Source organism: Octopus bimaculoides, chromosome 10 (genome assembly GCF_046866305.1).
Source record: "Octopus bimaculoides isolate indiv1 chromosome 10, ASM4686630v1, whole genome shotgun sequence".
In the NCBI taxonomy this organism is placed as follows: domain Eukaryota; kingdom Metazoa; phylum Mollusca; class Cephalopoda; order Octopoda; family Octopodidae; genus Octopus; species Octopus bimaculoides.
Window position 1 is genome coordinate 79,710,781 of NC_142937.1, and position 15,913 is coordinate 79,726,693.

The 15,913-nt window shown below is 35.7% G+C and overlaps 1 protein-coding gene across 27 annotated transcripts in view; it reads right to left on the minus strand.

The window, feature by feature from the left end:
* LOC106869538 (tyrosine-protein phosphatase non-receptor type 4) overlaps positions 1–15,913 on the minus strand; it is a 379,747-nt gene that overhangs the window by 264,950 nt on the left and 98,884 nt on the right. For 17 of the 27 annotated variants that reach the window (XR_016243460.1, XR_016243459.1, XR_016243458.1 and 14 more), the window contains exon 1: positions 15,612–15,913. This exon is cut by the window's right edge and continues 698 nt beyond it. The exons of the other annotated variants lie outside the window; for them this stretch is intronic. Coding sequence is in view for 12 of the 17 variants with exons in the window: in XM_014915321.3 (XP_014770807.1) it covers positions 15,612–15,666 (55 nt within the window). In the remaining 5 variants the exon portion in view is untranslated. The remainder of the gene's footprint in view (positions 1–15,611) is intronic. 27 annotated transcript variants of the gene reach the window in all.

Genomic DNA, 15,913 nt, shown 5'->3' on the forward strand with positions numbered 1-15,913 from the left:
ACTGTTATTAAAGAGATCAAGTTGCCATCATAGCTTAAAATTTAGTCCAAAACAGACTGACAATCTACCAAAGAAAGAATGTAAGATAAATAATGCACCAAAATTACCCTTGTTATTGAAGGCAGTGGATATCAGAATTGGTCAAGTAGTAGACAAAATGCCTTGCAGTATTTGATTAATATCCCAAATTCAAGTTCTAACATATATTTTAAACTTCTAGATTTAATAAACCTCAGAAATATTGTTAATAGATGGAGTGAACTATACTCAGGCTTGTGCCAATATGAGAAGAAATATTATTAAAATGCTAATGGCCCTCATGGCTTCTGATCTTAAGTCTTGGTATAAAAAATGAGCTACAGTAAATATTTTGATCAATACCACAGATTTGGTTGTCAGTTGTTTGACCTTAACCAGTTGAGCATGTCCCTTGGTGGCTGACGATATGTGCATCTCTGATCATTGAGTAAAAGTAGTGGGGGAGCATCATAGCCATGTGTTGAGAGGAATTTTTGGGGGTTTGAATTATTCACTCTGGAAACACGAGTGTTTCGTTCAACATTCTTAAACAACCCTTATTCAGGGACCTTTTGAGTGGGATCGAACTGAAGAAAATTCTAACTGGGCCCCACCTGCAGGGTCATGCACTTTTTATCGTGATATGAAATCACCATGTTGCACATATATGGTTGTGATGCATGCGTCTGGTGTTCCATTATCAGACGGGTAGTCATGATGGGTATATTGGGCTTCATATATTTGTACACCAGTGTCACTTTGATGCCATGAGTGGCTCTCTCACCCAATAATAATAATAATAATAATAATAATAATCTGTGCTGCCCAAGAGCAAGCACTAAAAACAAACGACATAAAATACAGAATAGACAACACAGCAGAAAGTGATAAGTGCAGAATCTGTGGACAAAACGGTGAAACCGTATGGCATATTACCAGCCAATGTACGCCACTAGCCCAGAAGGAATATAAGAGACGCCACGACAATATACCAAGGCTTGTCCATTGGACACTTTGCAACAAGTATGGACCTGACAGTGCAAAAAATTGGTATGAACACAAATTTGAAGGCATCGTCGAAAATAGAAATGCAAAGATCCTATGGGATTTTATGATTCAGTGCGACCATGAGATAGAGAATAGGAAGCCGGACATAGTCTTAATTGAGAAAAAAAAAAACTATACTGGATCATACATATAGCATGCCCAGCTGACAACAAGGTATGTGATAAGGTAGAAAGAAAAGTCGAGAGATATGACAGGTTAGCTTGGAAAGTTAAGCAGTTGTGGTCGATGAAAAAGGTAACAGTAGTACCAATAATTGTCGGAGCCCTGGGAAAAATGAGTAAAAATCTCGAGAAGTACGTGGAACAAATAGGGGCTGCAATAAGGGTGGATCACTTGCAGAAAACAGCACTTCTTGGAACCACTCGAATACTCCGGAAGGTGCTCGAAAAATAAGAGGTGTTACCTTAGTTCACTGGTAGTGAACAGCTGACACTGTAGTACATCCCTAGCGTTAGAAGCTGTGCAAAAGCAATAATAATAATAATAGAGAGACTCTGTGAGACCTCTGACTACAGGCTGTTGTCCACTCTCACAGACCCAAGAAGAGCAAACAAGACCAAGCGCTCTGAAAAGTAAAACAACAACAACGACAATGACCTTTGTCTGTGGACAGCTGACCCCCTTTCCATCATACCCAGCAAAATAAGCTGTGAGTTTTCATCACATAATAATAATGATGGTTTCAAATTTTGGCACAGGGCCAGAAATTTCAGAAGGGGTAAGCCAATGACATTAACCCCAGTGTTCAGCTGGTACTTATTTTAGTGACTCCAAAAGGATGAAAGGCAAAGTCAACCTCAGTGGAATTTGAAGTCAGAACATAAAGATGGACCAAATGCCACTGAACATTTTGCCTAGCATGCTAATGATTCTCTTGGCTCACTGCCCCAAGGCCACAAATTTAGTAATGGGCTAGAGGAATACACTGACCCTTGGGTTTTATCAACCCTATAAGGATGAGCAGTAAAGTTAACCCTGACAGGGGTCTGACCTCAGAAAATAAAAAGCTTTAACAAAATATCAAAGTATTTTGTCTAACACTCAAATGATTCTGCCATTCAATTACCCTTTTACTAATAGACTACTACTACTACTACTACTACTACTACTACTACTACTACTGAAAACAACAACAGCAATGGCTTCAAATTTTGGTGCAGAACCAGCAATTTTCGAGGGGGGGGGGGTCAGTTGATTACATCAACCTCAGTACTTGACTGGTACTTATTTTATCTACCATGAAAGGATGAAAGGCAAAGGTGATTCAGTGGGGTTTGAACTCAGAACGTAAAGAGGCAAAAGAAATACTACTAAACATTTTGTCTGATGCCATGCTAATGATTCTGCCAGTAGGAAATGAATTAATCTATTGAATTCAATCTACCATTTTCTAAATTCAAATTCCTCAAGGGTTAGTAAATTAATACCTGAGGTCAAATTAACTACATTTTTAGCCTGGTACAAAAACTTCTTTGTATCAGGTGAAGAAAATTTCACAATTCTGAGAAAGCCCTTAGAAAATAAACAAACATGGAAACTTCCATATCCATTTATTTTAAACCTGAGGTTAGATGTTGAATTTCAAAACACCAAACACATGAATAAAGACCCTTAATATCATCATCATCATCATCATCGTTTAACGTCCGCTTTCCATGCTAGCATGGGTTGGACGATTTGACTGAGGACTGGTGAAACCGGATGGCAACACCAGGCTCCAGTCTGATTTGGCAGAGTTTCTACAGCTGGATGCCCTTCCTAACGCCAACCACTCAGAGAGTGTAGTGGGTGCTTTTAAGTGTCACCCGCACGGAGCATATCAATTTAAAATTTAATCTCTCACTCTCAGTTTGTTTAACTACTACTATTAGTAGCAGTAGAAGAAAGGATTATTATCATTATTATTATTACGGTGGTGAGCTGGCAGAATCGTTAGCATGCTGGGCAGTATTTTGTCTGTATTCACGTTCTGGGTTCAAATTCTACCAAGGTCGACTTTGCCTTATCATCCCTTTCGGGGTTGATAAATTAAGTACCAGTTGAGCACTGGCGTTGATGTAATCGACTTGACCCCTCCCCCGAAGATTCAGGCCTTGTGCCTTTGGTAGAAAGGATTGTCATTATTATTATAATTTTAGGTGGCAAGATGGCAGAATCATTAGCACACCAGTTGAAAAGCTTAGTGATATTTCATTTGTCTTTATGTTCTGAGTTCAAATTCCACCAGGGTCGACTTTGCCTTTCATTCTTTCCGAGCCGATAAAATAAGTACCAGTTGAGCACTGAGGTTGGTTTAATTGACTTAACTCCTCCCCACAAAACTGCTGGCCTTGTGCCAGAATTTGAAATTATTATTGTTATTAGTCTTAGTAAGTAGCAGGGCAGATAAATTACAAATCCCTTCGGGTAGATGGCCCTGCTTGATCTGTAGAAAAGGTGTGGGTAGAAACTCCCTAAGATGTACCTGGTGTAAGGTATGGACACGTTAGAGGTGCAGAGAGCTCCTACCTCTGCTGACAACAAAGGGCTTCTCCTTCAGAGTGAAAGGTAGATTGTACGATGCCTGTGTGTGAACAACTGTGCTACATGGCAGTGAAACATGGGCTGTGACAGCTGAGGACATGTGTAGGCTTGAAAGAAATGAAGCCAGTATACTCTGCTGAATGTGTAACGTCAGTGGGCATGTACAACAGAGTGTAAGCATCTTGAGAGGAAAGTTGGGCATAAGAGGCATCAGGAGTGGTGTGCAAGAGAGATGATTGTGCTGGTGTGTTCAGGTGATGTGTACGGACAAGGACAGCTGTGTAAAGAAGGGCTGATCTCTAACTGCGGAGGGAACCTGTGGTAGAGGTAGACCTAGGAAGACATGGGATGAAGTGGTAAAGCGTGATCTTCGAAATTTGGGCCTCACAGAGGAAATGACTATTGACCAAGACCTTTGGTGATATGCTGCGCTTGAGAAGACCCATGCAGCCAAGTGTAATCATAATCATGGCTGATGCTGGTGTCACACAACTGGCACATAGAAAGCACCTTTCAAGCACTGGGCCTCACATAGGCAAAGTGACTGATGCTGGAGGCACATGAAAAGCTCCTTTCAAGTGTTGGGCCTCACAGAGGCAATGACAAATGACCAAGACCTTGGTATTATGCTATGCTTGAGAAGAAGACCCATCAAGCCAAGTAAAATCACAGTCATGGCAGATACTGGTGTCACACAAATGGCACCCGTGCCAGTGGCACATCAAAGCACCCATTACACTCTCAGAGTAGTTAGCATTAGGAAGGGCATCCAGCCATAGAAACCATGTCAAATCAGACTGGAGTCTGGTGCAGCCTTCCAGCCTGTCAGCCCTGGTCAAACCATCCAGCCCATGTCAGCATGGACAACAGACATTAAATAATGATGATGATGATGATGATGATGATGAAGGTAGTGAGCTGACAAAATCATTAGCACACCAGACAAAATGCTTTGTGGTATTTTGTCCATCTTTACATTAACTGTTCAAATTCTGTCAAGGCTGACTTAGCCTTTCATCCTTCTGGGGTTAATAAAATAAGCGCCAGTAGAGCACTGGTGTCAATCTAATTGATTAGATCATTCCACCAAAATTTCAGGCCACGTGCCTTTACTAGAAAAGATCATTATTATTATTTGCTTGTTGTTATCTTTTACTTGTTTCAGTCATTAGACTGCGGCCATCCTGGGGCAGCTTGATAAATTTTAGTCAAATGAACCAATCCCGGCACTTCTGTTTCTTTTAAGCCTGGCATTTATTCAGTTGGTCTCTTTTGCTGAACCACTAGGTTATGGAGACATAAACACACCAACACTAGTTGACAAGTAGTAGGGGACAAATGCAAATATCTATAGAATGACAGGCTTCTTTCAGTTTCTGTCTACCAAATCAACTCACAAGGCTTTGGTTGGTCTAAGTAGAGGACACTTACCCAAGATGCCATGCAGTGGGACTGAATCTGGAACCATGTGGTTGGGAAACAAACTTCTGACCACACAGCCATGGCTGGGGAAATTTGAGAAATGTCACAACTTGGCATTTCTTAAGGTTGTGTAAGTTAAAATCCAATTAAAATAATTTCATGAGAATATCTTATCAAATCAAGCATAATAAAGAAGAAGAAGTAGCTAGTATGTCAATTAATGCATTTTAACTCATTATAACCTAAACAATTAACGCTGTAGCCTCTTAACAATATACTCTTTTATACATTGAGCCTAATATATAAAATGCATACAGAAGAATATACAAAACTCTTATAGCCATGCAAACCAAGAATATGTCAATCTTAACTTTATATTAGTAATTCACTATTATTGTTAAATATTGGTTTCAAATTTTGACACAAGACCAGAATTTTGGGGAAGAGGGTAAGGTCCATAACAGCCTCAGTGCATAACTGGTACTTATTTTATCAACCCTGAAAGGATGAAAGGCAAAGCTGGCCTCAACTGAATTTCAACTCAGAACATAAAGACAGATAAAATACTGCAAAACATTTTGCCTGCAGTGCTAACAATTCTGCCAACTGCCACTTTGATATTATAGACATTTATTGTCAAATAATATTAAACTGAAAAGCAAATAAATTGGGTTTCTCTCTGCTGATGACATCACAGTTAATTAAAAATGAGGATAGAATGAAGATGAAGTGTTATAGAATATTGATGATAATATGGTACTAAATACTAAAAGTGAAAAAAAAAAAAAGAGATATTTTTTTATTATGTGAACTCTTTTATAAATTCACAGTATAAACATTGATTCCTAAAAGACAGAAAGCCTCTATTTTTTTTATTTTTTTTATTTTGAGATGAGCATAATAGTTCATATCAATCTTGGGAGGACAAATGACAAATTAAACTCATATAAAGTCATCAATGACAGTGGTATTGATAAACTCATGTGTCATGTATGTCTTGCCCTTGCCAGTTTTTATTTAAATAATATTGTGGGGTTTTGTTGTTATCTAACATAGTCTAAGGCTATAGTAGAGGACATTTGCCCAAGGTGCCATGCTGTGGGACTGAATTGGAACCATGCAGTTGGGAAGCAAACTTATTACTACATAGCCATGGCAGGGGAAATTTAGGAAATGTCACAACTTGAAGATTGTAATTTAGTAATCGAACCAACATTGTCAGCTCGTTAAACATAAACCTAATGCTACTAATTTGATAAAATGTTTCAATCCAATTTTTTTAATTGTTCTCTATGCTAAATCAAAAGTGTTAAAAATTACCAAAATAAAAATTATCTTTACAATTAAAATAATAACAAAATCAATTTTCGAGCTGAATAAAAACCAGTGAAAACATCATATCCACAAAGTTCTGCAGTTAAAGGTTTTTAAGCTTGACAGAATTTTGAAATTTTGTTTTGGGCGTTATTTCTAGTGTTTTATTTGAAAATCTTTGTCACTGTTTAATTTTACTTTTGTTGCTATTATAGATTATACACAGCAATATATGCTAAATTAGAGCAGCCAATTATTTTTCTAGTTATGGTAAAGATAATATCAGCCATGAAAGATCAGTTTCTCCTCAAAATGAATTCTAAAGAGACAATTATTTTGGCTATCAACAGAAATATAAGAAACCATAAAAGAAGATCTATTCCTATGCTCTCTAAACTATAAAGCAATTCTGTGACTCCAATGAATATCCATTACTCATGAAATAACTAAAGGCTCTTAAGCATTGAGTCAAGTCAATTATCAAGGGAAGAGACAGGAAAAGACATCAATCCAGGTCAGAATCCAAATAATTAGTCGCCCACTAATAACGGGTGAGGAAGATTTTTTAACCATTCGTCTATCTGAGATGAAATCATCATCCAATAATTACAAGCTGACAGATGATCTTCATTTAGATGTCTTCTACTATTCTCTACACTTGTGGCTTAGTGGTTTAGGGTGTTGGACTCATGGTTATACAATTGTGGTTTCGATTCCTGGACCGGGTGATGCATTGTGCTCTTGAACAAAACACTTCATTTTGTGCTGCTCCAGTCCACTCAGCTGACAAAAATGAGCAATCCTGCGATGGACCCTAACCCCGTCCAGGTGGGGGAATCAGGAAACCGGCCCTTATGAATTGGCATGACTTCAGGAGATAACTTTACTTTTTTTTTTTATTCTCTATGCTTTTGGGAATCAGAAAAACTTTTCATTTAAGAATATTTGAAATAAATTTATTCTATAGAATAAAGTTACATAAACCACCTTAAACCATCATGTGAATACATTTACCAAACAAGATGACTTCCAAATAGTTCCTGCTAAAAACCGATGGCACGTATCCTTACTAAATTCTTTAAGCTTTCTCTGTATGCATCTATTTCGAGTTACGAAATCATTTTATAGGGTATCGCATCTCCCAGAAGGTAAGTATTCAAACTGTCCACATTTGATATGTCAAAGGCGATATACATGGTCTTACCACTGTCTATTTATAATCTCATGCAATGGCCACCAGTTTGGTTTCCATATAGCCAGATCTACACGAAACTGCTTTTTGTAGCAGGTTAAATTACTGCAGTTAAATCTCTCTCAGATGACACCCTCCAGTCTTTAAAAAGAAAAAAAAATCAAGGGGACACAATTGGATAATATAATCCTTGAAGCAAGCTAGAAAATTAAAAAAAGATATGTTTGGAGCACATCTAATCTCACCAGGACTAAAGTGAAGCGAAACGAACAACTGCAAAACTTCTTGCAAAATAAAACAAGTGGAGCATTTGGAAAAATAAGTGTGAAAGAAAGTTGAAAAAATATTTTGAGAAAACTGCAAGACTGGCCATGGTTTATAATAGTTGGTAAGAAACAAAGCTGAGGTTGACATTGACTGATGATAGAGAATGAGAAGATCTACAAATAAACAAGCTTTCTGACAAATTGTGTGCATTCTGTTAGCATGTTGAAGAATATCCCCCATGGACAGCAATGATATAGAAACGTTAGAAAAAAAAGGGAAAAGAAAAAGCACTACCACCTAATGTAAACAAAATACTGTTATCTGTTGAAGATTTAATTATTAATATAAAATAATTTACTTATCTACCTGCTAGAAAGAACAGCCAGATCACCCTCACATTAAACAAGGACAAACTGAAAGATATAGTTCTAGATACTCCTAAAAGGACAGGATAGTCATGGTTGGAACGCTTTTGATCATAAGTTTGTTCAATCAGAAACAGCATGAAGGTTTAAATTTCCAAGCAGGGAATTTCATTCTCAAAAGAGAATGGCCATAAATCAAAATAAGGAAAAATTTTTTTAAAGTCTACAAAAATACTGGAAATTCTGAGAGGCAAATGTTTTGCGGGGAACAATTCAATGTGAGAATGGTTATTGCAAGAGATACAACATGGCTTAGTCTTTGTCCCTAAAATACAGAAGGTATTTCAAAGTTGGGAAATAATCAAGAATTTGAAGGAATTTAGAAAGATAAATAGGCATGGCTGTGTGGTAAGAAGCTTGCTTCTCAACCAAATGGTTCTAGGTTCAGACCCACTGCATGGCACCTGTGGTAAGTGTCTTCTACTGTAGCTTTGTGAGTGGATTTGATAGATGGAAACTGAAAGAAGCCTATGGTATATACATATGTTTACATCCTCATAGCTTAGCAGTTTGTCAAAAGAGACTGATAAAATAAGGACCAGGCTTAAGAGAAAAATAAGTACTGGGGTCAGTTCATTCAACTAAAAATCTTTCAAGGTGGTGCCCCAGCATGGGCACAGTCTAATGACTGAAACAAGTAAAAGATAGATAAAAGAACTTTTTTTATTAATATTAATATAGGAACCATATCTGATATTAGATTAGCTTAATCTTCGTTCTTATTAGGTTGGTGTTTGAAACACAACAAAAGGCTTTTACATGAAAATTATGATGGAAGGGTTAATCTTAAATACAAGTAGTTTAAAACAAGCAATTTTCTTTTATAAACTGCAAATAAATTTGTATCAAAAGAGCTAAATATAAAACAGCCTACCTTGAAACACTCTTAATTAATATAGCATCGAAACTGATGGGAAATTTAAAAGGAAAATAGCAAGGAATTTGACCAGTCAGTACTTACAATAAAAGCAAAACTTTTTATCAATACCATACCAGCAACACTACAAGGACACTAACAAGTTATCATGCTGGTTGTTGCTCCACCCATTGGCACTAAAATATAAACTATACCACACTAAAGTGCACCAACAGTAATGAAATTGCAGAAAATATGATCCGGAGTTCCCCTCCTAAAACCAGCCTTGGATAACCACAAAAGTCTATTTTCGATCAAAACTAACAGCTCACGACTCTGAAAGACATAAGTATTTGAAATTCAGGAGCAGCAAAAGCAACCAGATACACAGAAAGGATAGAAAAAAGAAAGAAAGCATTTTGACATGTCAGCTATGTGGAATTTGTATGGAAAATTGTAGCCCATATCTTAAGTAAATTAACTGCCAGAAAATGTCCTAAAGGTAAGCCTATGATATCATCGTACCCTCCACTGTATCATGATATCATAGAAGAGTTACATTACAATGTACATCATAAATAGGGTAAACCAGGAGATCGATACGTGGCAACTACAAAATCATAATAGAGGTAGAAAACATTCAAAATAAAGTCAACTGTTGTGGAGGTTATACACACACACACACACATGTATATGTATGTATATGTATATATATATATATATATATATATATATATATATATATGGCAGGTAAGAAGCACTGCCTTTACAATAAATGTAAAAGAGGTCTCTTGACAAGTACTTAACCAAGACTATGGCCATTTCACTAAGTATTTCCAAGTCCAATCATTTTGAGAAGTTGAGCTTCACAAAGATGTAGTGAATGAAGTCAATTTATAAACTATATGAAACCAGTAAAACATTTTAAAAATGTTTCAAAAGTACTCTTCATCCTCTTCACACTAATTACTGTTTAGGCAAAAAGAACTCTTATCTTGATAGGAAGAAATTAAAAAAAAAATTTCCATACATAAATATTTACATTTTACTTGTACTTTTATACACACACACACACACACACACACACACACACACACAATGTACATACAAACAAAATGTATACATTATATTCAGAAACAAATTATTTCTTAGATGACTAACACATTTTTTATTTGTATGTGTGTGTGTGTGTATATACACACACAAATAATTCTTTAATGATTAACACATTTGCATATGTATATACACATAAACACATACAGACCTATACACACACACACAAACATTATTAGATGAATATATATACACATACAGAAATCTTTTGCACATGTACACATTTTTACACAAAACAAATACAATACAGATAGGTCTTTCACAGTAATAGTATAAACATTTCAATGTTGATATTGAAACAATGTAACCTCCACACAATACTGATATTAACTGATATCATATCAACAATAAACAGGCACAAGTTTTATCATATACATGCTTATATATAATATCAAACTAAAACAAAATATATCAAAAAGCTAACATTTCATTCAATATACAAATGACATCATTATGTATGTATATATATATATATATATATATATTCAGTTTTATTACTAGCACAAAAATAGCACCCTTCATTTGTACCCAACAAACAATGAGTATTTCAATGTTAATCCGTTATACAAAGGATCTCTATCTCTCCCCTCTCCCCCTCTCTCTGTTCTACACACACTTCACCAACAAAACTGATATTTCAGCATTACTACATAATAGATATTATTACCATGATGCTGTCAATAGCTCTTCTGGGTAGGAACTGCCACTTCTTTGCACCATCAAATATCAGCAAATATAGAAACAAGTTTTAACATTATGATCATTATTGTTTGGTGGTGGTGGTGGTGGTAGGATTGCTTAGGTCACTACTACCTCACAGTTGTATTCTATCCATTCACAGTCAAAGTACCAAAAGGTACTGGGGTTCACTCTATTGTCTATACTCTTTATTTGATATCGTGTATAGTATAAGGAATAGACTATCATCATCATCATCATCATCAATATGGCAGATTACATGGCAGAATCATGTAATCAACCTCCCATTCACCACAAATTGCCGGTCTTGTGCCATAATTTGAAACCATTATTATTATTATTATTATTATCATCATCATCTTGTTTACACACGCACACACACATTCTTTGTTTTGTCCTGTACTGTCCATGTTTTTCTTAATGTGAACCCTTGTGGTGAATAAAGAAATCATCATCATCATCATCATCGTCATCGTCAAAGAGGTAAGCTAGCAGAATTGTTAGCAACACCAGACAAAATGCTTAGTGGCATTAACTCTGTTTTTGTGTTGAATTCAAATTCCCCACCTGAGGTCAACTTTGCATTTCATCCTTTCAGAGTCAATAAAATAAGTCCCAGTTGAGCACTGAGGGGTGTGGGGTGGAGGTGTCAATGTCATTGTCTTATCCCCTCCCCTAAAACTGCTGACCTTCTGCCAAAATTTGAAACCATTATTATTATTATTATTATTATTATTATTATTGTTATCATTATTATTGGCTTTCTGAGTTCAAATTCCATCAAGGTCAACTTTGCCTTCCATCCTTTCACAGTCAATGAAATAAGTACCAGTTTGAGCACTGGGGTTCATACATATACCCCCTCCCCAAAATATTCTGGGCACTGTGCCTATAATAGAAAGGGTTATTATTATTATTATCATTATATGGCATCAAGAACAGGTTGGTGATTGTGTTCTCTGCAAAGTGAGTCAATAAATGCCTCTGATTCCTACAGGGAGCCATTCACGCCACAGATGACCTTGAAAAAGAAAAGGAAAAGGGCAGGAGTGGGGCTGCAGCTTTTTGTTCTTTTGCCATGGATTCTGAGACACCAATTTTAAGTGAGAAATCCTTTTCGTCACAAATGGCAGATTTGCTTACAACACAAGCACATACTTTGATATATTTGTGATTCTTCATGTGACTTCAAATTCCACAGAAGTCATATTTGCCTTTCATCCTTCCAGGGTGGATAAAATATAATCAAGTTTTTTTGAAATTGGTGGTCTCGTGTCTATGTTAGAAATCCTGATTAAGTATTATGATTACCCTATTAGATCATTGATGCTGCTGCCGCCACTACTACTACTATTACTACTACTTCCACCACCACCACCACTACCATCACAATATTTCCCCTGAAAGATCAAAATTAAAAGGTAAGTTTGCATTTGCTCAGCTGCTGCTATCAGTCATAATTAATTAACAAGGTTTATGTATTGTTTATTTCTCTTAGAACAAATTTTTTTTTTCGCTGTGAAGAACCTTAGGCAAGTTCTTCAATAAGTTTTCATGGAAACACAAAAAATAAAATGAAAATAAATATGAAATTAAATGTGATATGGAAAGCTTCAGGTGAAGGTGCACCTGGGTAGATACTTTTGGTACTTGTTTCCACTTCATTCTACGCTATGTCTGACATTAGCTGTAAGTGTTCCAGGATTGATAAAATATAAACATAGCAATCCATTAGATTTTGCCCAATTAATAAACTCAGCCTTAAGAATCTGAGTGGAGTAATAGGATGTGGTGCAGATGGTGGTGAAATGAAACTGTGACATATATTGGAGTTCAAGTCCCATTGAGATTTACTTAGCATTTTAACATTACATAGCATGAGAGAGGGGGAGAGAGAGAGAGAGAGAACCGGCAAGTTGAGATCATGATGGAGTTTCAATAACTGGCTGAAACCATTTCCTTTCTATCACAATGCAAATGAGAAGAGAGAGAGAGAGAAAGACAGGAAGAGGTGGTCAGACAGAGACAGACAAAGACAGAGACAGACAAAGACAGATTACTGTCAAAATATTGCTTTCCTGCATTGACCCTAAAGTGAAAAACCTTTGTGTTAAGTCTAAAACCAATATATCCAAGAACTACTGCCACACAGAACAGCATGCCCTTATGCCTAATATATTCAAGATGACTCTAGAAACAACCCCTCCTTCCAGACAACCCCCACTACCCATCCGAAAATAAATATTCAATTTCAAATTTCACCAATCAACTGCTAATTTTGAATTCTTTAGAAAAGAGAACTGGATTGACAATCCAATGGAGAAAATAAGGAGCAGAAATTACAACTATTCTCAAGGTAGCTCATTCCTCAAAGTTCAATATAGTCATAAGGTCAGGGGAGGGAGGTCAGTAAAATACGTACCAATATTCAGGGGCTGATTACAATTAATCACAATCTCCTTTATTTGAATAAAACTATCTTTTCCCAACTCAAATGAAATGGTTCTTAATATTTTTATTTACAATAGGGATGATAATCAAAAACAGTAACAAGACAACCATACTGAATATTTTAAGCTATCTAGTTTGATTTCTCACTTTGCAGAGTTCAAATCACTGTCAGTTTGACTAACTTACATTCCCTGAAGGTTGGTAAAGCATTGGTGATGATACAATCAACTCTGTTCCGAGAAATTGGCTTTCTGCCGACTGAATGACAATTACTATTATTGAAGCTGATGATATTACTGTAGTGTCTTAAGTAGTAATACACATTGTGTCATTTGCTCGAGGTAAGAGTTTTTAGATATAAGAGGTAGCAGCAATCACTAAGCTACACAGAAGGAGGCAGAAGTAAATTATACATGTTCAGCGAAGAGAGCAATTGATAGAAATTCGTGGAAAATGCTGCACCATCACTAACATCAGTGCCAAGATGACAAGCGCCAACACAAATCGCACTGACAACCACAGAATCTCCACCTCCCTAATAGATACTAACTAGAATGTTTTGGTAACTGAAACAGATGCTCACAACCAATTTTATAAGAGTAGCAGCAATAGACGAGGATGATGGTAAAGGTGAAACAGGTGAAGACGTAATAGTAGTCTGTGGGGGGGGGGGGGATAAAAGATAGGAAAAAAGAGAAGAATCGAAGAGAAAAGGGACGAATTTGAAATGATGAAGAAAGAATTAAAGAGCTACTGGAATATTTAAATATGAGCAATGGTTGTTTTGTGAGGGAGACAGAGTTGAAGGCCATCGCATAGTAACGACAGGATGCTGAAGATGAAGGCCACTGAGTCACTTTATAACGGTAAACACACATCTCTCAATAAAGGGTTTTCATCTCGTGCGTGCGTGTATATATGCGTATTTTGTAGGGGTGTGTGTGTCTGTGTGTGCACATAGATACACAATCGTGCGCGGGAGATACACAGAGCAATCATTTTACACACATATATATACACACATCTGTGCAAGTATATATTATACAAAATTTACCAGAATACATGACATATTTCAAGATAAATGTCTGGAAAGCTGTGCGTGTGTGTGTGTGTGTGTATACTTGTGTGTACACAATATTATACAGTTTATATACCTATTTATTTGTACACATATCAAAGTCTGTATATCCACACACACACACTCTGTGGATTTACGTATTTCTTAAATAATCGTCAATATGTTTTGATATTTTCATATTTAAACTTTTACACGACTGAAGTGATTACAAAAAATATTCGGCATGTAACTGAATCAAATTCTTTTAAATAATACAAAGATATATTATATTATATTATATTATATTATATTATATATATATATATTATATTATATATATATATATATTATATTATACATAGTAAACAGATCAGTGATGTAAAAGTTAACATGAAATATCAATAGATGTCGACGATTGTCTAAGAAATACGTAAATCCACAATTTTTAATAATAAAAGGAAAAGCATGTCTATCAATACATCAACGTAAGATACGTGGAGGGGAAGGTTTAAAGAACCCCCCCCCCCCCCCAAAAAAAACGATTATAAAGATTGATAAACTAGATAAATAAATGTAGTTTAATGTAAAATAAATGTAATTTCTTCGTCGAATTGTCGATTCGCCACTTTTTATGAATGTTTGATGGTGAAAGCAAAACCATAATGATTAATAATATATTGAAGGAGGCGATCCCACTTTTAGACATTTCGTGGAGACATCATCATCATCAGCATCAGAGGCAGGGAGATGGCAAGATTTATTTATTATAAACACTAGACATTATAATAGGAGATCGGGAAATATTTCAACATCGATTGGAGACATCATTATGAAATGTCTCCACATCAGACACTGGGATATATTTGTTATAAACACATTCATTTAATCATTATACACACACACACATGTTAAATTATTTCTTCACACGTCTACACACAGACACAAGAAAGGTTTATTTATTATAAACACGTTATTAGACATTATTGAAACATTACAGAACGACATATAAAGAAACACCTGACGCAATCCAAACGACAAAATCACAAATATTTATTTTAAAAAAACCCACGTCTTAACATTATTAAGAGAAATATATAAACACAAATCTCACAACAATTTAATAATAAATCATAGAAGACAATCACAAGTAATAATAATAATAATAAGGGAAGAAAGACAGAAGTATTTGCTAATAATAGCTGTTACCTTCTTCATCGGTTTTCTCCATGGTTTCCTTAACGATGTCTTCACGTTCTTCCATCTTTTTAGATTTTCAGTAAATTTCTTAGATTTTCGTTTTGCTTACGATTTCTGTTTTTTATTTCTAATGGAATTGGTAAAAGGGGAACTTTTCTTTTCAGAGGGGGTTCCTTTTTCCTTTTCTCCCCCCCTCAATTCACTCACCACATATTATATAAGTATTATTATTACTATTACTATTATTATTATTATTAATTACTACATCATTAATACAACCGATTCCCTTCCTTCTCTCTCTCTTACATATT